A 25,399-nucleotide genomic window follows, 5' to 3' on the forward strand; every position below is an offset into this window, starting at 1 on the left:
GATGGCAGGGAGGGCATGAATGCGACAGTATTCAAAGGGAGGCAGACATGCTTATCTTCATTCTTTTTTCAAAGTTTTCCACCCCTCCTCCTTGATCTCTCACCCTCCTTATTCCATTCCCCCATTCCCCTTCCATTATATATATTTTTTAATCCTCATCTGAGGATATTTTTTCCATTGATTTTTAGAGAGAGTGGAGGGGAGAGAGGGAGAGACAGAGAGAAACACTGATGTGAGAGAGACACTTAAATTGGTTGCCTCTTGCATGCCCCAGACCAGGGCCAGCAGCCTGCAACTGAGGTACGTGCCTTGACTGGAATTGAACCTGGGACCCTTCAGTCTATTTATTCTATCTATTGAGCCAAATCTGCTAGGGCTTCCCCTTACATTCTTTTGTTCTTTTCTCTATTTTTCTCTTTTACTGGACTTTGTCTGTCACTTCATCTTCATTATCTTTGCTTTCTCTACTTTTTCTTCCTCTGGTTCAGGCCTGGCAATTGCTGACTTCAACTCTTAGGAGAGTATAACCATCATCATTATCATTATTATTATTACTAGCGGCACAGTGCATGAAATTAGTGCACATTAAAAGGGTATTAATTAGAGGAAATATTTTAATATTGCTATTTGCCTTTTCTCTATAATAGAAGTGTCAGAGATGAAAGAAAATTAGTAAAATGTATATGAAAATCTCCCTCCTGCCAGAGTCTGGGGCATGCTGCAGAACCCAGAGTCAAGTCCCTGCCCACCCGCAACTTGAAATCACGTGAGACCCAGACCTGGACAGCCCCACCCCCGTCAAGCCCTGCAGGGAGGGGGGCGCAGCCTCAGGTCCCCTGTTAAGCCCTGCCGGGCAGGAGGCGCACCCTCAGTTCCCCCGTCAAGCCCTGCCGGGCAGGGGGTGCAGCCTCAGGTCCCCTGGCCTGGCACTGGGTGGGAGGCATGGCCCCAGGTTCCCCAGCCTGGCCTCAGGTCCCCTAGCCACGGCCCCAGGGTGGGGGCACGGCCTCAGGTCCCTCAGCCCTGGTGCCAGGGTGGCTGGCATGGCTTCAGGTCCCCTGGCCCTGGGGCGGGAGGCATGGCCTCAGGTCCCTTGGCCCTGGCCCTGGCCCCAGGGCAGGGGGTGTAGTCTCAGGTCCCCCAGCCCTGGTGCCAGGGTGGGTGGTGCAGCCTCAGATCCCCTGGCCCAGCCTCAGGTCTTTCTGCCTTGGCGCGAGACCATGAGGGTGTGATGACCATTTGCATATTAGCTCTTTATTATATAAGATTACCAGGGTTTTTTCTCTTTCCTTTGCCCATAGTGTTGGATGTTTCCCCAAACATAGTGTTGAACTATGTGTACAGTGGTTGGGATATACCTTGGAAACATGGTCCTCCTGCAGCACCCTCCTAATGTATAAATATTTGGTAAATTTCATATATATTACCAAATATTTCCTCTATATTATAGGTGTTTTATCTGTTGTATCTTTAATGTTTGAATATTCAGTTCTCTCTATTCAGTTTATGAAACTCTATGATTAGCAATGTGATTTCTGTTGGGTAGAATAACTCCCCTTTTCTAGTCCTAATTAATTTTCCAGGAAGTCTGATTTTAAGCAGTGGGTCTGAATCTCTTCTCAGTATTATCAAGTGTTTAATTGCATTGCTCAATAGATTCCACAAGGATGTAAAAAGACTATATATGGTTTTGACAATATTTTTAAGCTTCCAGCTTTGCATCCTACACTGATTTATATGTTATTCAATAGTTTTATATGTTCATTTTCTCTCCAAAGCTCTGTTATATCTGTATATATAATTTTCGTAATCCTGTAAATGGTACTGTACTGTCCTGTAGTTAGCAAGTACTGATTTTCTAATTTTGGCTGAAAGGTTAACTAGCAGACAAAGAGTTTATGTGGTCTGTACCAGTTATATGATTAATTAGTGATAAAACTAAAAGAAGACTATTCTAGCATTTTAGCTACATCTTTCCCCCTTTTATGCATTATAAAATCAGATCTTAAGAAGCAGATAAGTAAAAATAAATTCATTGAATGCTTATACTGTCCATATAGGTGCATTTCATCTTGAACCCTAGGTTTAGTCATGAAAATTTGAGCATGAATTATAGATTAAGGGTGATAATAGTTTGTAAAGCAAAAAATTATTTGGAAGTCATCTTTCTATAATTTGTATTTTTTGTCATTCATTTATTCAACTTACCTTACTGACCATCTCTTATGTTCAGCAAGCTAAATGAGATTCAGATTTGTAAAAACTGAATTTTCTTAAAATAAGATATGCCTATTTAAAGACAGTATCCATAGGAACATAAATTTATCAAAAAAGAGAAGTGAGAGAAAAAATGAGAATTTAGAATGAGATTATAACTTAAGCATTGATATTTAGATGAACCTCTCCACCTTCACAATCCCAATTAAAATGACTGCAAAAATTTAAAATATGAAAAAACCATATTAGTTAGTGTTGGAGGCCAGGAGTTCCATTTTCATGCTGCAAACTTTGAAGAATTTCCACCAGATAGAGTGCAGATGGAATAGTACTGAAGAAATATACCAAAACCAATTTTCAATTTCATTTCCTAAGAAGGTGACAAGAATTGAGTTGGGGGTTAGGATAACCTGTAGGGGCTTCCACTTGGATTACTTTCACAGCTATTGATGGATTAAAAGTGTCACTAGGCTAAGTCATACTGAGGGAAAAGCAGGCCCTGCGTTGAGGCCTTTCTCTGATGTGACAAGCATGCATATGAAGGACTGGCTATATGCGTCCTGTTCCTGGAGTGGTGGTCAGGTTAATTTCTATGGAAAATTTTGAAGTTTTTTCCTGCAGGAGACTATCCATGGCCCCAGCGTCCTCCCTACTTCTCTTGACATGCTGTATGTGAATTTCTATCAAGCAGAATAGATGGTGAAGGAAGGGAAAAGAAATTATCTACCCTATTTTGGGGGAAATACCAGCTTGAATAGACTGCTCTTTGTTCACTAACCCAAAATAGTATTTAAGAGGCAGAGGAAGAAAAAATATTTCAAAAGTATGTTTTCTACAGGAAAATTAATATTTTTGATAAGTTTGCTTTGTGCTTTCTATTGAGTGTAAGGAAGTAACAAAACAAAGTAAGCAGTTAAAGCAGACTCTGAAGTGAAGGCTGGCAGGAGAAAATAGAACAAGAGAATACATTCAGAATATTGCCGAGGTCGCTTATGTTGAAAGCAAGTGGAAGAAGATGACGCTCACCAGCTTTTTCCTGCACCTACTCAGCTATCTCAGGACCAGCTTGAGGCTGAAGAAAACGAAAGATCCCAGAGATCATTACAGACCCCACTGGTCTCCTCTTGAAGAGAACCTCCACCATACAGGCACTGGAAAAGTGGGAGACCTCAGTTATTAAAGGAATTTGGAGATGGAGGTGCTTTTCTAGAGATCATGTGGCCCAATATCCACTGGATACATGATGAAAGAAAAAAAAAGTCAAATGAACTGGCTAGTCAGATGGTTACTGAAGGAAAAATTAAGTATGATGCAAATAAGCCCATGGACATGGGCAACAGGGTAATGAAGACATGAGGGGCTGGAAGGAGGGGTGTAGAGGGAGGAAAGGGAATATATCTATAATACTATTAACAATAAAAATGTATTTATTTATTTATTTATTTATTTATTTATTTATTTTAAATGTATTTTATTGATATTTCACAGAGAGGAAGGGAGAGGGATAGAGAGCTAGAAACATCGATCAGCTGCCTCCTGCACACCTCCCACTGGGGATGTGCCCGCAACCAAGGTACATGCCCTTGACCGGAATCGAACCCGGGACCTTTCAGTCCGCAGGCCGACGCTCTATCCACTGAGCCAAACCGGTTTTGGCAACAATAAAAATGTATTTAAAAAGAAAAACAAATAATACAATTACTTGACAAGGACAGCCTAAAGACAAGATCATTTGCAATGAGTACACTGACCTGGTTCACAAGGAAGTCATGAATGCAGATGATCCAGACCTGTAAAGATCTGATGAAGAAGCTGCTAAAGAGATAACAGAGCCAAAACCGGTTTGGCTCAGTGGATAGAGCGTCGGCCTGTGGACTGAAAGGTCCCAGGTTCGATTCCGGTCAAGGGCACGTAACTTGGTTGCGGGCACATCCCCAGTAGGAGGTGTGCAGGAGGCAGCTGATCGATGTTTCTCTCTCATCGATGTTTCTAACTCTCTATCCCTCTTCCTTCCTCTCTGTAAAAAAGCAATAAAATATTAAAAAAAAAAAGAGATAACAGAAAAGACAAGGGTGGGCTTAGAAAAATAGGTATCACAGAAGGTTGCTGTGTCCACGCCTGTTTGAGCAGCTGATAAACTGGCTCCTGCTCAGTTTAGCTGATACACATCATTTCGACAAGGAGTGCCTTTCAACTCTGAAGCAAAACAGAGGGTTATTTGGATGGTGGAAATGCAGAGAGATCCAATGGCGCCTCCAATGTTCAAGAGTAATAAGAAAATTCCCCGGGGACCACCTTCTCCTCCAGCACCTGTCATGCATTCTCCTACCTGAAAGATGGCTGGGAAGGAATAAGAGTGGAAGATTCCTTCTTATATTTCAAATTGGAAAAATGCAAAGGGCTATACAAGTCCATTAGGCAAACATCTGACTGCTGATGGAAGAGGACTGAAGACAGTTCATATAAATGAAAATTTTGCCAAACTAGCAGAAGCCATCTGCATTGCTGATTGTAAGGCTTGTGAAACTGGGGAAATGCATGCTCAAGTAGACAGCTCAAAAAGAAAAGCAACACGAAGAGAAGTGGCCCAGAAAGCCAGCGAGAGAAGAGCTGGGATAAAAACCCATGTGGAAAAAGAGGATAGGGAGGCATGTGAGAGGGATGAAATCTGGCACGATAGGCAAAAAGAGAGACAGCATGACTGGAATCTTTCCAGGGCAGCTCCTGATAAGAGGTTGATACTGCAGAGAAATAAAAATCGAGATATTAGTGAGGTTATCTCATTGCTCTTGGTGTGTCAAGTCCTCAAACTTCCAATGAAGTTCAGTATGACCAGGCTGTTCAACTAATCCAAGGGTATGGACAGTGGTTTTACAAATAGAGAAGATGAAATTTACAATGTTTATGATTAAGTCTGGAGAGGTGGTAAATATATGCCTCAGAATATTTGCAGGCCCAGTAAAAATCTGGATAAGGACATATGTGGTGATTACCTAGAAGCCAGAATAAAAACCAACACATTTGTTCCCAATAAGTTTTCTGGTTTGAGTCTTAGGCAAAGAGGTCGAAAAGGAACAGTTCAGTTTGAGGAAGATACTTTTGGGTTGAACAAATCTTAGGAAGAAGCCAAACAACACTGTGGCTCTAAAAGATCCTTAGCAGCTGCCCCAGGAAACATGAACATGAAGGCAAGAAGAGCGGGAGTAGATACACCTCTCTTCAAAGTGAATGGACTATTATCCATAATGCGAATGATGCAAGTCATATGGGGGAACATTTTCTAAACGGGCCAGCTAAAAACCAAATCTGGGTTTCAGACCCCAGCACTACCTTTTATTATGGGAGACGGGGTATGGAAAATTCTACTTTGAACTATTAAGTTTTTTTTTAAGTGGGGTGTGTTTGTGTTTCTCTCACCTTTTGGAATTTATAGAATATATTAGAGGCCCAGTGCACGAAATTCGTGCATGGGGGGGTGTCCCTCAGCCCATCCTGCACCCTCTCCAATCTGGGACATCCCTCTCACAATCCAGGACTGGTGGTTCCCAACCATTCGCCTGCCTGCCAGCCTGATCACCCCCTAACCCAGCCGTGGGCAAACTACGGATCCGGCTGTTCTATCCGGTTCTCTTGCTCTCCCCTCTGCTCCTTTACTTTGAATTTATATTAGTTCACACAAACACTCCATCCATGCTTTTGTTCCGGCCCTCTGGTCCAGTTTAAGAACCCATTGTGGCCCTCGAGTCAAAAAGTTTGCCCACCCCTGCCCTAACTATCCTTTGCCAGCCTGATCAATGCCTAACTGCTCCCCTGCCAGCCAGATTGCCCCCAACTGCCCTCCCCTGCAGGCCTGGTCCCCCCCCACAACTGCCCTCCCCTGCAGGCCTGGTCCCCCCAACTGCCCTCCCCTGAAAGCCTTGGTCCCCCCCCCACAACTGTCCTCCCCCTGCAGGCCTGATCACCTCCAACTGCCCTCCTCTGCTGGCCCAGTCACCCCTAACTTCCCTCCCCTGAAGGCCTGATCACCCCCAACTGCCCTCCCTTGCAGGCCTGGTCCCTCCCACACACTGACGGCACCAGCCTCGCTTATATCCACTGACATTGCGGGGCGATTGGGGCCAGTGCCATCAGCAGGTGCAAGCGGCTCTGGTGCCAGCTACAGGTGCAAATGGGGCTGGCACCGGCAGTGGGTGCGAGCAGCAGTTCTGGCACAGGCAGTGGGTGTGAGCAGGGCCATTGCTGGCAGCAGGTGCGAGAGGCGGCTGCTGGCCCCGATTGCCCCTCAGAAGCAGGGGGAGGTGGAGAAGCCCTGAGGAGTGATCAGGGCCAGCAGCTGCCGCTTGCACCCACTGACAGTGCCAAGCGATCGGGCAGGCTCCATCCCTGGCCCTGTTCAGGGTATGTGTAGGAGGCAACCAATCCATGTGTCTCTCACTTTGATATTTCTCTCTCTCTGTCTTTCCCCCTCCCTTCCACTCTCTCTAAAAACCAATGGAAAAATATCCTCGGGTGAGGGTTAACAAAAATAAAAGCAAGTCAGGACATATAGACCAATGGAACAGAACAGAGAACCCAGAAATCAAACCAAGCCATTACGTTCAATTAATATTTGACAAAGGAGGCAAGAGCATACAATGGAGTCAAGACAGTGTCTTCAATAAATGGTGTTGGGAAAATTGGACAGATACATGCAAAGAAATGAAACTAGACCATTAAGTTACATCATATACAAGAATAAACTCAAAATGGATAAAGGACTTAAACGTAAGACAGGAAACTATATAAATCTTAGAAGAAGCCATAGGCAGCAAAATAGCAGACATTTGTTGTAGCAATATATTTACTGATACAGCACCTAGGGCAATGGAAACTAAGGAGAAAGTAAACAAATGGGACTACATCAAAATAAAAAGCTTCTGCTCAGCAAAAGAAACCGTGAACAAAACAACAAGAAAACCCACTGCATGGGAGAACATATTTGCCAATGTTATTTCTGATAAGGATTTAATCTCTAACATTTACAGGGAACTCATACAACTTAACAAAAAGAAGATGAAAATCCAATCAAAAAATGGGCAAAGGACCTAAATAGATACTTTTCAAAAGAGAACATTCAGAAAGCCAAGAGACATATGAAAACATGCTCAAAGCCACTAATCATCCGAGAGATGCAAATCAAAACAACAATGAGGTACCACCTCACACTTGTCAGAATGGCAATCATCAACAAATCAACAAATAGCAAGTGCTGGAGAGGATGCGGAGAAAAAGGAACCCTCCTTCTCTGTTGGTGGGAATGCAGACTGGTGCAGCCACTGTGGAAAAAAGTATGGAGTTTCCTCAAAAAGTTAAAAATGGAACTCCCATTTGACCCAGTGATCCCACTTCTAGGAATATATCTCAAGAAACTAGAAACACCAATGAGGAAGGATATATGCACCCCTACGTTCATAGCAGCATAATTCACCATAGCTAAGATTTGGAAACAGCCTAAGTGCCCATCAGCAGATGAGTGGGTTAGAAAACTGTGGTACATCTACACAATGGAATACTAAGCTGCTGTAAAAAAGAAGGAGTTCTTACCATTTGCAGCAACATGGATGGAGATGGAGAGCATTATGCTAAGTGAAATAAGCCAGGCAGAGAAAGATAAATATCACATGATCTCACTCATTTATGGACAATAAGGAACATTATAAACTGATGAACTAAAATAGATACAGAGGCAGAGAAGCATCGAACAGACTGTCAAATTACAGCAGGAAGGCTGGGGAGGGTTGAGGGGGAAGGTAAGAGATCCACCGAAGGACTTGTATGCATGCATATAAGCATAACCAATGAATGGAAGACACTGGGAGGGGGGGTGAGGGCATGTGCTGGGAGAGGGGAGGGTAGGGGAGGTCAGGGGAAGGTCAATGGGGAAAAAAGGAGACATATGTGCTACTATTTGTAATACTTTAAACAATAAAATAAAATTAAAAAATAATAAATGCCAGAAGACAATGAAGCACAAATGAAGCAGTATCTATTACTTTTAGGGGAAAATGTTTGTGAACCAGAAATTCTAGACTCAGCAACAGAAATATATTTTCAGATACGTAATTTCTCACAAACATGCCATCTACATATTTTTCCTGAGAAAGTTGTTTAAAGATGTACTCCAGCCAATTATAAAGCAAATTAAACAGTTCAGCCATGGGAAGTCATGAAATAAAAGGATTAGTGGTAAACAACGGAAGCAAACTTATAAGTAATTATGAAATAAATTTTATTTAAAGTTCAAAACAGAATGTAAACACTATAAATGGTTAAAGAATAATACTAATACAATGTATCCAAAATGCAAGATAGGGATATAAAAAGGAGAAGTATTTAGGTAAGTTTTAACATGTATTGACTTTTAGAATTAATACTTGAACTGACAAGTCTTTTAAAATTAAAAGTAACAAGAGAAAAAGTTTATATCATCTTTGTCTAGAACCTGTAAATGTTCTTTCTTTAACTCTACTTAATAAACAGATACACTTTGTACTTTTAACTCTATTTTTAAAAATGAATGTAAAACTACGCCAGAATGTGAACATTGTATGTAGATTGGTGGTGGGATTTTGTAGGATGTTAATCTTCAGTAAGTATGGGCGTGAAGCATATGCATTTTTAAAAGTATATATAATTTGGTATAGCTATATAATCACAATCGCAATGGGAAATATATTAACAAAACAGTGGGTTCTGGGTTGTAGAAATACCCTGCACCTCTTTCTGTGCATATTTTCATATCTTTATAATGCATATGCGTTATTTTGACAGTGGGAAAGTAAACTTCGTTAAAATAAAAATTCCTATAGATACAGCAGAGTTACAATTACAGGCAAATTTATGGCATTAAATGCTTTATTCGTTCCCTCTCTCAATGGAAAATAAACTAAGCATTTCATTTAAGCCATTAGAAAAAGCACAAAAAACCCAGACATCTGAGAATTGCAGGGAAAAAAACTCAAACTTAAAGGCAAAATTTTATAAACCAGGAAACAAAATAGATTTGCACAAGAAGTCTAAGAGTTGAATCTTTAAAACAAACAGAATTAGACTTCTAGCTTGTTTGTTCAGGAAAGTAAACAAAAATACACAAAGTGATCCATTTAAATCACAAATTTAGAGACACTAAAATGTAAAACTTATGCTAATTCTGAAGTGAAGTGAATATTATAGTAAATATTATCTAGCAAAACTGACTCAAAAACAATGCTGGGATTAGTCAATAATATTAGAGAAACTGCCAAAGAGCTACTCCTGTTGTTAAAGCGATTGTGTCTAAGTAGTAGGAGTATGGACTGTTTTTTCGTCCACTTTGTGCTCTTGAATAGTCTCAAAAATCTATAATAAACAAGTACTCATTTTAAAGTCATCTATGAATAAACACCAACGGAAACAAAACCAAACCAGAATCCTCTATCTCCCATCTCCCAAGACAAAGTGGGCAGTTTGTTCCTTTTTAGCTTTAAAGGTAGAAACAGCTGCCTTTCTAAAATGTAAGTGAAGCAAAATATTGACCCGCAGTGCAAGGTCTGCCAAGGTTCAGAGAGCCTGTTAATGGGCCTGAGATGCCTTGTGACTCCAGGCTGACTGATGGCCCAGGACCACTCACAGCAAATTGAATTTCTAGATCACCGGCTGCCTTCATGCTCTCTGATACCCCCAGAATGGAGTACACACACTGAGTACTATGCAAAGTACTTTCTCCATATCAAAAGATCTTAGTTTTGGAAATGAAAATTACCTCATGTGCATATACTCTATCTTGTTGAATGTGTCCTTATACATGCAGCCCTTTGCTCACACCCATTTTTTAAATGTCCACTTGGTAATGTCACTTGGTTAGAACCAGATAAATGACATTTAGTCCTCCATGGATCTTAGGTAGTGAGAATATAGTTGGCCTTTAATCACTGCCTTGCCTTTTGAATTAAAGAAGGGTGCTAGAAATAGGATGGTTTATTTCTGCATTCTCTTCCTAATATCGGCCCCCTCGTCCAAATATTGTCATTAACTCTCAGGTGTTAATGAAGTCTGTTATTCATTCACATGTTAATTCAAGAAATCTTTGCTCACTGCCTGCTCCGTTCCAGGCACTATTCTTACATCAGGTATATATGTACAGTGTGAACAAGACTGACAAGCTTATAAACTTACAACCTAGTGGGGAAAATAACCAATGAACACATAAACTAACAACACAGTCTCAGTGTTAAGTGCTATAATTCAATCAAAACCATAAGCCAAGGATTTTTCCCTCTCAGGTGAGAGGAACATTATAGATTGGTAGTCAGGGAGGGCTTCTCTGTGGAGGAGGCTTTTGAGCTGAGAACCAAATGATACATATTTAGATCTCATTAAGAATCAGAGCAATGTGAATGAACAGTTGCTATTATATACTGGTTACCAGCAGAGATTTGGAATTAATACAACTTTTGGGAGCTTGGTTCAGATTCAAAACCAGTTTGGCCCCTATCATTCCAAGCTCCTCCATAGCCCCCCCCCCCCACCTTGGCACATTATGACTATTAACCGACCAATTTTCATCTAAATCAATTTCCTTTTAGATGAAATGCTATTGCCGGTTTATCTTTAGAAACAAGAAATTGAAAGTTGAACAGTCACTGAATTTATGAATGTAACAACAAACCATATGGATTATAGAATTCCTATAAAAATAAATTTACAGAATAAACAGCACAAATCACCTAGCTCACTTTCAAACTTCAACATTCCTCGCTTTCTTTTCTTATTTTGTAAAGACAAGAAGGTGATTTTATTCACCAACTGCTCAAAAACCCTGGCTGCAGAGAACACAAATTTGGATTAGCAAACTCATACCCAATGGAATTCTTCTTCCCGAATGATTACGCTGGCACAATCCGGCTGGGAGGAAAAACCTTGATAAAATCAAGGGGAGATCCCCTTATCCCTCCTCCCATCCCATTGTACTGCATCCTACCAGCCAGAAGCAGAAGTCTTCTGAAGAGGTTTTGAGTTTGAAACGATCATGTCCTGTTTGTTTCTGTGCCATTGGGCTTGCTGAACACATCCTTGAGCTGGGATACAGGCAGAGTTCAAATCAAGTCTATGTTGTCAATGGGTTGGTCTCCTTTTTTTAGGAGACTCCTGACAGTGCTCTCTTTGCTTAAAGATTGTAGAGGCGAACAGCATTCTCACGCAAGGTGGCTAAGGTATGGTAGAGTGGCTGTTCTTTGATTTTGGCCATCTCTTGAATTGTATGCAGGGCCATGCCTGGATTAGAGTACTGGCAAAAGCCTTTGGGAACCCCACGAGGAAGGAAGTAGGGTGCATCAGTTTCCACAATAATTCTCTCCAGTGGGATCTTTTTCAGAGCATCCCGGGCCTGCCAGGCAGAAGGGTAAGTCAGGACTGCTGTGAAGCCCACAGACATGTTGGGAAAGTACTCCAAAAGGGGCTCAATGACTGGGTAACTGCTAGTGAAGCAATGCCTATGGATCTTGTAGTCAGGAGGCACACACTTTTTCATGATGGTCAGCAGATCGTGGTCAGCATCTCGGCAGTGGATCACCAAGGGCTTCTTTAGGGACACAGCCAGCTGCAGCTGTCTCTCAAATACCTTGTGCTGCTGCGGGATAGGTGTAGTGCACTTATAAGAGTAATCCAAGCCCATTTCTCCAAAAGCTACAGCCTTGGGATGCCGTAAGCCTTGCAAAATATTTCTTTCTTGATAGTCATTGTAATAACGTGCAAAATGGGGGTGACAGCCAAAGGCTCCCCAAACCAGATCCTCACTCAACAGCATCTCCCATAGGCCATCCTTCATTGTGCGAGGATCACAGAAATTAGAGACGCAGCCCTGAAATGCCTTAGGGAAGGAATTGCTATATACTTTTCGGAACTTGGCAAAAGTCCCTTTGAAAGACAACTTGGAATACAGCATATCCAAGTGACAGTGGGTATCAATGAAACCCTCCTTTAGGCTTTGCTCCCAGTGCCTCCTTGGCAGGGAACTACATGCATATCTTCCCCCAGAACATGATAGTGTCTGCTCTTGGAATGCTCTTTTCTCCATCACCATGGCTTCTGACCTTCTGGTGAAATGAAATGAGTAAGAATTCTGGACATAACCTTGCCCTGCTGCCTGCAGGTCTCTGGACCAGTTTTGAGAGCACACTGCAGGGTTGGAGGAATAATTCCTTAAGAAGCTCCAGCTGCTCTTCCCAGTCTGGGCTATATTATTGCTGCTGGTGCCCATGGAGGGATAGTGAGAAGGCTTTGGACTGCTGGTCCAGTAGCTGGCATAGTTAAGTAAAGGACCACTGTACAAAGGAGGCTGGTACATGACACGGTTAGCGGTGAAGGAGGAAGGCTTTGAAATTCTTGAGAGACTCAGTGAGCCTCGCCCCTCCTGACAGAATCTGACTATAGAAATGTCATTCACATTAGAGCATTCCCTTTCTGAAGAGGGGTGCTTAATCATGACACCCCTTTCAGTATGCTTTTGGATTTCTGAATGAGAGTCACATTTGCCCAGAAATTTTAAGGCCGTAGAGCCCTTTTCAAAAATGACTACTCTTGAGTCACCAAGTGGCTTCTCACTGGATTGCTCCTGAGGATATATAAACACTTTTCTGTCATTCAAGTTGCTGACATTTATTACCATCTTTTCCTTGACCCCTGGCCCCGACATGTGCTTTTTCTGAGGAGCAAAGGTGACCGCACTAGCTGGTCTTTCACCAGAATTGGGATGCTCTCCTATGCTCGGTTTGGTACTAGTGGCAGCCTCTCCTTTTTCTTTTGATACTGATTTTTCCAAGGTGCTCTGGATAGCTAACCCATAGGTCAGCGAAGAGCCTTGGTGTTGCCGTCTACCGTACCTTCTCCAAGACTTGTTTGGCTGCTCACTGTTACCATTTTGACTCTCAGCTTTGGCTGCAGATTCAGAGTTCATAGACTTATAGGAACTGTATTTGGAATTAGCTTTAAAGCTGTAGGCATCGTCTCGAGAAGCCATTTTTCCTAGAAAGGCGCCGGCAGGGCAGAGCGCGTGGCGGTTAGCGCGTACGGGGTGGGTGGGTGGGTCGCGGAGGGGGCACAGGGGGTTTCAGACAAAAGGAACCCAAAGCGCTCCGAATTAGGCAGTCTTTGGAGGCCGCTCCACCCACATCTGGGCCTGAGGAATAGGAGGAATTTCCCTGGCAGGCTGAGCCCCTGGAAAAACCTCGGCTTGAAGGCCACAAGGTCCTCCTCTGGGCTTTCAGTCACTCAGGGCTGCTAGCCTCTCCTGAATGTCAGGCAGAGCTAAGCGGTGGCCAGCTGGAGAGGGCCACATCAATGGGCTCCCAGAGTCATTTGCGTTTGCTTGGGGACCCTACCTCTGTGGCGTTCCTGTGGTGTTTGACTTTGCACCCGTCCGATGGCTACGGACGGGTCCGCTTTCCTTCACCTGCCCATCACAGTTCTCAGTGTTCCAGAAATGTCAAAGGCCTCGCACTAAATTTGTGATTTAATGCGTAGGAGAAGTCTCAAGGCGGATTCACCGAAGGCTCAGTATGGCGTCCAAGCCCACGGTGTGCTTCGAGATGACTCAGAACCTTCTTCTTCCGGTATATCAAAGCACTTCCAGGACATTCAGGCACTTCCGGTTGGGGATGGGGGTGGGGATGAGCTGGGGTCGGGGCGGGGGGTCCAAAGCTCCATGTGGTTTGAAATAGAAGACTTTTCTGAAATGTTGAATCCCTTGAAAATACTGCAAGGTGCCTTACAGGGCACTCTTAACCTGGGCTTAGAGGTTCAAGCCACCAATGTTGTGAAGGAGGACATTGCAGAATCTAGTTCCCGGAGGGAGGGGTGAGGGAGTAGAGCACAGCTCGCCCCACCCACCAGTCCTTTCCACCGGAAGCACTCACTTCAACCAAGGGGGCAAGGGGGATGGTGGCCTGCGTATGGAAGAATGGGGGGAGTCGGCGGAAGTGGGGGGAGTCAGGGCAGGAGTGGGGTTGGGGGGAGGGTATGGCAGGGAGCGGTTTGCGAGGAACCTTCCCGACTTCCCTCAGGTCAGTCTACCCCAGGAGCTGCCGCCATTGTTTGCCCTTCGTTCCCTTTCCCCCCCGTGTTCTTTTCAAAAAACATAGTTAATCAATAAAGAAATAAAAAAAAAACCCAAAAAACAAACACATAGTTACAGCTTTTAAAACATACGTGCTTTCAAAACCATAGTTTTTGTAGTATGCTGCCATTTTCAATCCTGTTTTTTTCACTCAACATTGCTACATAACCTAAATATTTTTTGTATTGCTGCATAGTCTTTAAAAAAATCATTCTAGTGCTTTCCTCATAATCCAAGAGTACATAGATGTGCCATAATTCACCAGACATTTCATTTCATTTTGGTTAACCATTTAAGTTCCCTCACTCTAGTTTTTTCTCTCTAACAAAAGTAAATGCTGCAAAGAACATCTTTGCTCATGTTTCTCCATATTTTGCTTTTCTTCTTTGGGTTTATGCCCAGAAATAAAGTTCCTGAGAAGTATAGGAATTTTAAATGTCTCTTTATAACACCACATGGTCCCAGAAGAATTGTAATAATTTAACATCCCATCCAGTAATCCTGCCAGGTACATTTAATAGAAGAAACAAACAAAATCAGTGACTCACTGTTATTTTAATTTGCAGTTACCTGATAATTTCTTAGAGTGAATATTTTCCTTTTATTTATTGACACACTCCTATATTTGCCCTTATTGTATTAATCTGTAAACATTTTTTAAATCTGTGAGGAAAATGCTGCTTTTTGTGTGTGTGGGTGGCTTATAACTGTTACGGATTTGAATTCTATTTGCTTGTATTTTAGTTAGAATCTTTGCTCTATAAATCATACGTAGTGAAATTGCTCTGGAGCAGTAGTTCTCAACATTGCCTTGCACATTGTAATCACCTGAGGAACTTTAAAAATCACTGATTCCTGGGCCCACTCTGAGAGATTCCGATTTCATTCTGTGTGTGTGTGTGTGTGTGTGTGTGTGTGTGTTTGTGTGTGTGTGTGTGTGTGTGTGTGTGTTCCAAGCATCAGTTTAAAAAGCTCTACAGGTGATTCTAATGTGCAGCCAGGGTGAGAATTATTGCTTCACAGTTTCCTTTTTTTTTTTTTTTTTTTTTTAATGGTAAGACTATCAGGCACTGCAATTCACCTTCATGCTATTTTATTATTTTTGGTATCCTGGGGGAGTTATATAATGTTGTGGAAATTTTCTTTCTCTTGAAAGTTTGAAAGAATCCATTAGTGAATCATATTGGTTGGAGCCTTTGTTGGGGCAATTATTTGGGTAATTTTTTTCACTTTTTATTTGGTTATTAGTTTATTCATGTGTTTTGATAGTTCACAATTCTTACAGAAATATCATCTCTTTAATTGTGGCTTTAAATTTCTCTTTCATAAAAGCTTGTATAATTTATCATAATAAGATAACTTATAACTTACTGCATCTCTATATGTCATGTACTACTTCATTATTTATATTCTTTCTTGATCATCTTTGTTAGAATCTGATCTATTTCATTTATTTAAAAAACTTGGTTTTGTTTGTTGCAGTTGTTTTTCTTCTTTCAAATGCATCTGTTTGCTTTTATCCTTTTTGCTTTCTGCTTGTTTTCCTTCTGACAAAGTTTTGCACTTTCAAAAATTTTTGTTCAGTTCATTGCTCACTGGTTCAGAACTCTGACTGAATTTCAGAATTACTTGGGGAACTTTAAAAATATACTGATGCCACTCTTACCCACCCCAAGATTCTGATATAATTTACTTAGGCGTGGCTCTGGTTTTTGTTTTTGTTTTTTTTTTTGTTTGTTTTTTAAGTTCCTAATGGGAAGTCAAGGTCGAGAATTGCTGTTAGCACATTTAACTAAGTTAACTTTCTTTTAAAAAATATATTTATATTGATTTTAGAGAGGAAGGGAGATGGAGAGAGGGACAGAAACATCAAAGATGAGAAAGAATCACTGGGGATTGAGCCCACAACCCCGGCATGTGCCCAACCGGGAATTGAGCAGTGACCTCCTGGTTCATAGGTCGATGCTCAACCACTGAGCCACGCCGACGGGGCTAAGTTCAAGTTCTCTTATATAGTAATCTAAATCAAATAATTTACCCAAGATTTATAGGTTTGCCTGTATCTTATAGGTTGGTACGTTTAAAACATTTTAGCCCAGCCGGCGTGGCTTAGTGGTTGTGGGCTCGATCCCCAGTGTGGGATGTGCAGAAGGCAGCGGATCAATGATTCTCTCTCATCATTGATGTGTCTATCTCTCTCGCCCTTTCCCTTTCTCTCTGAAATCAATAAAAATATATTTAAATTTTTATTAGAATTAATACTTGTATTTTTCAATTTATTCTCAGCACAATGATTATGTAAACCAAAATTAATTTTATAGTGTAATAAATAAAAGAAAGCATTTATTTGAACAAAAGAGCTGTAGCCTGGGAGACACAGATTCAGGTAGCAACCTAATTTGTGTTCCACTGAGACAAAAGAGAAGGCCACCTTTTATAGAGAAAGTTGCTGCCTTTTATAGAGAAAGGTTCTGCCCAAGTTGCCAATTCGGTCTGTTTTATGCAAGTTGGGGCAGGTCTCAGTTCATTGGTGAAAAGACAAAACCAGGAACATCCTTGCAGTGGTTGACTCAGAGGGTGTAAGCATGCAGGGGGATAGTACAGGGGTTGAAATCTCAGTCTGTGTCTTTTCCTGAAATGCAGAGGGCATCAGAGGCCTCTGTCAGCAATGGCTGCCACCTGTATACATGGGAGAGACCCCAGGTAAACTGGAACTCCCAGTAATGGTGCAAACCAACACCTTAAATATCATCTCTAGCTAAAAACACAAGGTGTGGAGGGAAGGGGAAGGCCAGTTAGAGGAGGTTATCGGGAAAGGCACAGTAAGCAAGGGGAAAGTTGTTGTGTAGATTTAAGTCATTCTTCTCTAATTGGTACAGAGAGAACACCCTTGCACATGGAGATTTTCCTTATACATGTAAGTGTTTCTTACAAAAGGGTAACTTTTACTCAGTTTTCAGAGCTTCCCCTGTGTCTGCAGTTTCTTAAAAATAACCACCCTAAAATAATCCTTATGCCAAATAGGCATATTTTGAGGTGACAGATTGTGCTCCCCTTCACTTTCATGGTGGAGTTCTGCAGCCCTGTATTCTCAGGGAACCAGAACATGAACTATCAGTATATCCCTCTTCTAGAAATATTGAAGCCCAGTCTAAAATGATGTATTTTTTTCTTTTTATTTCCATTTGGCATCCTTTACTCACTTTTAATTCATCATTAGATTGATGAATATTTAATGATTACATACATGACCGTGTTGTCAATTGATCTATGCCAGTTTGGTCATTCATCAATGTATATCAGTTTGGTCATTCATAAATATATATCATAAATATATATCAGTATATCATTCATAAATATATATTCACTAGGGGCCCAGTGCATGAATTCGTGCACCTTGAAAGGAACTGTGGGCTGCGAGGCTGCAGTGGGCACAGGGGTGGGTCTTGGCCCATCCTCCGCGCCCCCACTTGGCCCCTCCTGCCGTGGCCCCAGTCCCCCTGCTGGCAGCCCCACTCCCACACACTGACGGCACCAGCCCCGCTTGCACCCACTGACGTTGTGGAGCGATTGGGGCCAGTGCCATCAGCAGGTGCAAGCGGCAGCTCTGGTGCCAGCTACAGGTGCAAGTGGGGCTGGTGCCGGCAGTGGGTGTGAGCAGCAGTTCTGGCACCGGCAGTGGGTGCGAGCAGGACCATCGCCAGCAGCGGGTGCGAGAGGCAGCTGCTGGTCCCGATTGCCCCTCAGGAGCAGGGGGAGGTGGAGAAGCCCTGAGGAGTGATCAGGGCCGGCAGCTGCTGCTCGCACCCACTGACAGTGCCAAGCGATTGGGGCCGGCGCTGGGTGCTGGCAGCGGGTATGAGCGGGGCTAGTGCCAGTAGCAGGTGCGAGTGCCAGGCAGGACTGCGGTGCGTGGGAGCAAAGAATTTTCAATAACCACCAGAGGCTTGCCCTGATGACAGCAACCAGCACCCTGTCTTTGTCTGACGCCCCTGCTCACCTGCTCCACCATCCCACCACGGCTGATGCTGGCTATGTTCCGCACATGCCCCCTGGTGGTCAGTGCACGTCATAGTGACCAGTTGTTCCACCGTTCGGTCTATTTGCATATTAGCCTTTTATTATATAGGACAACTATATTTCAGGTCATTAATAAATATATATTCAATACATAGAAGTAGGTGAGAGCTATAAATATTTTCTCTATACTTTCTGACCCAATTACTAAAAGATAAATTTCAGAAAACTTTTCCCTTCTTCCTTTCTAGGTTCTTTGGCTAGTCTAGTAATTAAACTGATTTAAGACAGACTAACAGAAGGAAAACAAATTTTGTATATATGGCAGCCCCATAAAAATATGAGACTTCCTGGTAGAAAGGAAATTGAGGCTTACATCCATCTCGAGCTAAGGAGAAGAGGGTAGGGCTCTGGGGCTTCAAAGGAGATTGGAACAATTCACAGGAAGTTGGGCAGATCAAATGTTTGGTAAACAAATGTTTGCCATGCCATGCAGATAAATCTTTCTGATTTAAAAAGTTTTCTCTGATAATAGCTCTCTTCCTGGTACAGGGCCCCTATCTAAATTCTTTTAGGTAGTTAAGTGGGAAGTAAAAGTTCTTCCTGAGTCTGTTGGGCCCCTATTGTCCTGAGTCTGTTGGGCCCCTATTTCAAGTCTTCAGCTTGAAATAACCCACTTGCCAAAGTGGCACATTCTGGGGGGTGGGGGGAAGGGCACATTTTCTGTTCTCCCTTGCTACATTTACTGAAAGCTTAATAAAACCTCAGCTCTGTTGTCCTTTTAGGTGTTCCGGCAACATCTTCTCACCCCCTACTTTTTCTTACTGAGATATAATTCATACAACATAAAATTCACCATTTTAACATGTCCAACACAGTTTGGTGTCCAATATAATTTTTAATTTTTATTTATTTAAAATATTTATATTTGAAAGTACTAAATATGTTCCCTTTTTTTCTCCCATTGACTCCTTATAGCATACACCCACCCACCTGCCCCCAAATTGAGGTAAAATTTATATACATAAATAAAACATTAGTCATTTTAAAGTGTACAATTCAGTGACATCTAGTATATCCACAGTGTTGTACAACCATCACCTCTTTCTAGTTCCTAGACATTTTATTTTATTTATTTTTTAAATGTATTTGTATTGATTTCAGAGAGGAGGGAGAGAGAGATAGAAACATCAATGATGAGAGAGAATCATTGATTGGCTGCCTCCTGCATGCCTCCTCCTGGGGATCAAGCTGGTAACCGGGGCATGTGCACTGACGTGGAACCGAATCTGGGACCCTTCAGTCTGCAGGCCAAAGCTCTATCCACTGAGCAAAACTGGGTAGGGCATAGTTCCAAGACATTTTAATCACCCCAGAAGGAAACCCTGTATCCATCCAATAGCATCTTACCAGAAATATTCACTCAACATAAATATGACAATATTATAGTCGTGAGTTTAGCTAACGTCTAAATGGAATCAGGCCAGATGAATTCCCCAAGAAAGCAGCTGAACATGGGACCATCTTGGAATGAAGCAAAGGTGCCATTTGAAGGATATAAATCTCTGGGCTTACTAGATATTTAGAATCTGAACTGGTAAAGACAGTGCCTAGTCAATATTTGTAACTGATTTTTTTCATTTTGAATGTAATTATTTCACTAACTAAAACTCACTTCTATAATCCTTTATGGTAATTAACAAAGCTTCCTGTGTTGATCAGAGATAAACTACTGGCGCATTTTATCAGCTCCTTCTAAAGTGTGGGCTTTTGATAGAATTTTGCTCAACACTCCCCAAACATATACACTGAGTGGCCAGATTATTATGATCTCTGAATGCATAATAATCTGGCCACTCAGTATATATATATTAGAGGCCCGGTGCATGAATTTGTGCATGGGTGGGGTCTGGCTAGCCTGGCCAGGGGGAGGGGACATGGGCGGTTGGCCAGCCTGCCTCCTGGTTGAACTCCTGGTCGAGGGGACAATTTTCATATTAGCCTTTTATTATATAGGATATACACTGAGTGGCCAGATTATTATGCGTTCAGAGATCATCATAATCTGGCCACTCAGTGTATTCTTAACTAGGATAACTGACCACCCAAACAGACTCACTCATATCTATTATATTGTCCATTTTGAATTACCCTGATGTTACACCATATGCAGAATTAAATTTTGCAACTTTAATGATAAAAATTGGTAAAAAATGGGAGCAAAGGGAATATTAAAATGGAGCTTTCAAGTAGCCTGTGCCCCAGGTAAAGCTTAAAATGGTAGCCTAAATCTACTGTTCTCTTAGTTGTCCTCAATTACCATGTTTTTCTCAGTATGTGAGCATCTCACCATTTGATAATTATTCCAATCATTAAAGATACTTTACCCCCCCCCCCACCCCATACAACATGGCACCTAAGCCTAACGAAGCTATTTCAACTACTCTTCAACAAGAGGCCTTTGCTTCATTCAACATGGGAGAAAATTGGGCTGTGTTGTATTACTGAATGAGGCACAGTTTCAGTGGTTAAGGGTATTCAAGGGTATTTTTGACTATCTCTGATTTTTACTAACTACTTTATAATCTACCTTTCCTACCTGAGTGTCCCACCCACCCACCCACCCAAACACATAACACAATGTGAGACGAGACTGGGTCTGGCATTGAGCTGGGTTCTTAGAGGTTCCTGAAGAAGTATAAGGTGGGGTTTCTGGTATACTAGAAGAATTTTAGATATGCCTGTTGGAATTGCTCTCAAGGCAAGCAATCAGCAGGACCAGAAGTCAGGATAATTTTATCCTAGAACCAAGGTAGTTTTGTGTTATTTTTAATGGGGAAAAATGACAAAACTTATATTTATCTTATGAGAAAGAATATTATTTTGTTTAAAGCACATACATATAGAATCCCACTGTGAAATTACAAAGACAGACAGTTCAATTTATGGTAGAGATGAATGATGATTTATTGCTTTAATATCATTTACTCATTAAAACCAGATGGTGATGAAAATATAAAATAATGTTTATATATTGAAATCTGGATTGTATATTCATTATCATAGCTGATGTGTAGAATATCTTCTTGCAAAATAGCCTCAACTTTTTTTCTTCACAGTAACAAAAAGGCTATGGACAGTAAGTAGCTTTATTGATTTTAAGTTTGCTGAATTCTTTTATCTCTTAGTTTCTAATTATGATTCCAACAGGTATTATCTTTTGATGCCTATGAAGAAGCTGAAATGGATGATAAAAGGATAGAAGAGTATAGAATAAGACGCTATAAAATCTACTTCTACCTTGAAGATGACACAATTCAAGTAAATGAACCAGAGATGAAAAATAGCGGACTGCCTCAAGGTATCTATTTAAAGCAGAGTTATAGTTCTTTATTTTTAAACTTCTGCCTTTATATACTATCTTTCTGTAGCTTTTTAAAAAGACCTCATGCTGCCCTAGCTGGTTTGGCTCAGTGGATGGAGTGTTGGAGGGTCCCAGGTTCAATTCCCATCCGGGGCAAGTACCTTGGTTTCAGGCTTGCTCTCCAGTCCAGGTCAGGACGAGTGCAGGAAGCAACCAATTGATGTGTCTCTCTCACATCAATGTTTCTTTCTTTCTGTCTTCTTCCTCTCCCTTCCACTCTCTCTAAAAATCAATGGAAAAATGTCCTTGGGTGAGGATTAACCAAAAAAAAAAAAAAAAAAAAAAGACCCCATGCTACTTCTTATGTGTCTAACTTGTTGGCAATGGTGAATATAAATATACACATGCTATTAGCTTGTATTTACTAATAGTGACTTACCAGATTTCTTGCTCCCTACCTCAACATTGGCCACTTCTCTCACTCTTCTGTGACATACTTGTATCCTTTCAGATGATGTTCTAGTATGAGCAAACTCTCCCATGTCTGACTTCTTTCTTTAGATATTTTGGTCTTTTTGCTATGATCATATTACTTCCTTCACAACACTCTCAAGGGAAGAGAGAGGATTGTTTTCTACTGCCAATTCCAGATCGGTATTCACTCTTTTCTTGAATTTACTGCCATTTGCTTCAACTACCCTTTCATCCTCATACCCGTTAACCACAGACTTTGATGATACTTTGACAGAGGGTTATTGTTCTTTCACCCCATGTACGCCAGTCATCTTTATCCATACTCCACTTCTACCAGACAAGAGTTAACTCTGTGATGTGGCCACCTGAGAAGCTAATCCTGGGTGGCATTATTAGAAGCATGGCAGAGATCAAGGGAAGTGACGGATTTCTTCTATTTATGCTATTAGTCAATCACTCAGGACAATACTGAGTGCTTTATGCCTTCAGTGTATAGCAACCATGATGGGGAAAGAACTGAAAATTGTCATATATAAGGCAAATTATTGAAATGGAAAATCTTTAAAGGGAATACTTAGGTGTGCCTGATAAATGTCTTCAGAAATCTAAAGGGATATCATGTGGAGGAGGGGTGACCTAATTTTCTCTATCCTCAAGGACAGGTTCTAATAGATCAGAATCCAGTTCAGTAAGAGGAATAATTTTCTGAAAGAGAGCTGCCAGAACGTTTAGTGGATGGCTCTGAATGAGCATCGTCAGGCTTGGGTGGAGAAGGGAGTCACATATTTGTTTTGGTAATTGGTATAGATGGATGGTCCTGGGAGCAGGTCAGGGGTTATTTTTCACTAACAGTTAGTAGAGCTATAGGAAGGGAGTCACACGTTTGGTGTTTGGTGTCGATGACCTTCCAAGGCCCCTTTGATCTCTGACAAACCATGATTCTTGGGTATATTATTATCTCTTTGTCTTTCTGAGTATTGCCATCTCTAATAGCTTAGGCTCTGAAATTGCCTTCTCTGACTATCATCTCTACTTCATTTACTTTTCCTGTTGTTTATTCCCACCATCTTTGTTCTTTATTTTCATAGCAAAACGTATCTTGAATCTGTTCATGTTTCTCTGTCCCCTTTGCTACCATTGTAACCCTGGATAACCTTATTTCTTGATTAGAATAATGGAGTAGCTGCCTAATAGATCTCTCTGATTCCATTTCTGCGCCTCCTACAAAGCAGCCAGAGTATAGTGAGGGATATTACCTTGGTGCAATGGTGGCTTCCAATAAGCATGCATATGGGCTTTCCAGAGACCACAGAACAGAAGCCTCATGGGCCAAATTAAAATGCCATCAATCACATGATGCATTAAAATGATTTTAAATACATAGCAAGAACCAAGGGGGAAGAGATGAGGTAGATTCACACACTTAGGACAGGGTAAAAGCGAGTGGAATGACCACCTTGCCTGAATCTTGGGGTAAACAATGGTCCTATTTGTCTCTTTCTGCTGCATCAGCCCTTCCTGCTAATTAGTGTGGTTGGGAGACCAGAGTGGAAGTTAAAAAAGGACCAAAGACAGAAGGGATCTTTGGGTAATGGCACATAGTGTATCAGAGAGATGCAGGGACAGTGGGCCTGGCCACAGCTGCAGCTCACCAATACACCTGCTGAATAGTAGAGACTTTTTTTTTTGTTTCTTGGGCAAAGGACACATGGGGCCAGAATGTGTGTCACCAATGGATGAGTGGCCGAATTAAGGCCTCATGAATATTGAGTACTCATGAATATTTACTATATCTTGTAGATTAGTGTATGATGAATATTTAGAACCCAGGTGCCTCATGTATACTTAATATATACTGAAAATTCGTTATCTCTTGGTCCTTCCATACCTTTCTTTCTCTGTTTAATATATACATGCTTTACTTACTATTTATCATTATTAACACATTTTATGATTTTCTGCCTATGTCGAATAAACTTTTTGTTTGCTACTTATTGGGCTTAGTGCCTTCATATTGATATACTATGCTGGGTTCTAGGGGGAGAAATAGAGGAATTTGGGGACCTTGAGAATAAGCTGGTGATGAGTCAGTATGCAAAGGACTTCCTTCAATGCTCAAGGGATTGAGGTTTTACTTAATTTTTAAAAATATATTTTTATTGATTTCAGAGAAGAAGGGAGAGGGAAGGAGAGATAGAAACATCAATGATGAGAGAGAATCATTGATCAACTGCCTCTTGCGCCTCCCCCAATACAGGGCATGTGCCCTGACTGGGAATTGAACCGTGACTTTCTGGTTCATAGGTCAATGCTCAACCACTGAGCAATACTGGCTGGGTGATTGAACTTTTTCTTAGAGCATGGCTTCATTGTGTCTGGATGATGAATTGGAGTCAGTCAGCATTGCCAATGTATTCTCTGCCAGGCACTATGCTTGTTTTGGGGGAAATGGAAAAGGAATAAGACCTGTTATACTCATATCTTGTGGAGCTTATAGGCAAGCAGGTTTAGAGAGAGAGAAGGGAACAGGTGACTAGTCCAAGAGTTTTGCAATTGTTTAGGTTAGAAATGCTGAGTGTTCAGACCAGGACTTTGATGGTAGAAATAGAAAATAGGAGAAAGATTTTATAGACATTTGGTTGGCAGAGTTGATAGGCCGTGAGAAGTGCTTAAATACACAGTATGAGGAAGTGTCTACTTTATCATTATCTTACTTAATCCCCTAACAACCATCTAAAATAGGTCATTGTCGGTTTTTACAGAAAGGGAAACAGGCTTAGAGAGATAATTTGCTCCATCTGAGCCTTAAATGATTGCCTCAGAGCTCACTGTGTGGTTGATGCATTAATAAAGCCCAGGAGCATGGAGCAAGGAGCAGCATTGGGTTTGGGACTGAGGTATGTTTGGGTCATGAGGACTTCGAAAGTGTGTTGGGACATCTGTATGGTGATGCCCACCAGGCAGGTGGAACCTTGATATGTGTTTTCAGGGAAAAAGTCAAGACTAGAGATGTGGACTGTGAATTAGGGGTGTCCAGATCATGAATACAATTAGGCTTATTCCACCATGTTGGAATAGAGCTGCTGTTGAGGTGGTGGAAAGAGGAAGAAGATTTGATTTGGTGTCTGTGCTTTATTTTACTAGTGGAGGGAGAAGGGAGAATTGGTTTGAGGAGGCAATATGAGCTGTCCTCATTA

The 25,399-nt window shown here is 41.6% G+C and overlaps 2 protein-coding genes and 1 pseudogene across 3 annotated transcripts in view; 2 read left to right on the top strand and 1 right to left on the bottom strand.

The window, feature by feature from the left end:
- The window catches only part of EFHC2 (EF-hand domain containing 2), a 170,368-nt gene that overhangs the window by 41,394 nt on the left and 103,575 nt on the right, over nt 1-25,399 (top strand). Inside the window, exon 3 of the mRNA XM_080653503.1 lies at nt 21,575-21,725. Within this exon, the coding sequence (XP_080509629.1) occupies nt 21,575-21,725 (151 nt within the window). The remainder of the gene's footprint in view (nt 1-21,574; nt 21,726-25,399) is intronic.
- Nucleotides 3,233-5,376, top strand: LOC308239975 (SNW domain-containing protein 1-like; annotated as a pseudogene). The gene is made up of 3 exons: nt 3,233-3,558; nt 3,933-4,068; nt 4,279-5,376. The product of its transcript is annotated as an SNW domain-containing protein 1-like (transcript).
- On the bottom strand, nt 11,402-13,252 carry LOC308239460 (putative deoxyribonuclease TATDN2; the record flags this gene model as incomplete). The annotated part of the gene is made up of 1 exon (XM_080652265.1): nt 11,402-13,252. The coding sequence occupies one exon, from the start codon at nt 13,250-13,252 to the stop codon at nt 11,402-11,404; it is 1,851 nt and encodes a 616-aa protein (XP_080508391.1).

The sequence above is a fragment of the Plecotus auritus genome (genome assembly GCF_963455305.1).
Source record: "Plecotus auritus genome assembly, chromosome: X".
Classification (NCBI taxonomy): domain Eukaryota; kingdom Metazoa; phylum Chordata; class Mammalia; order Chiroptera; family Vespertilionidae; genus Plecotus; species Plecotus auritus.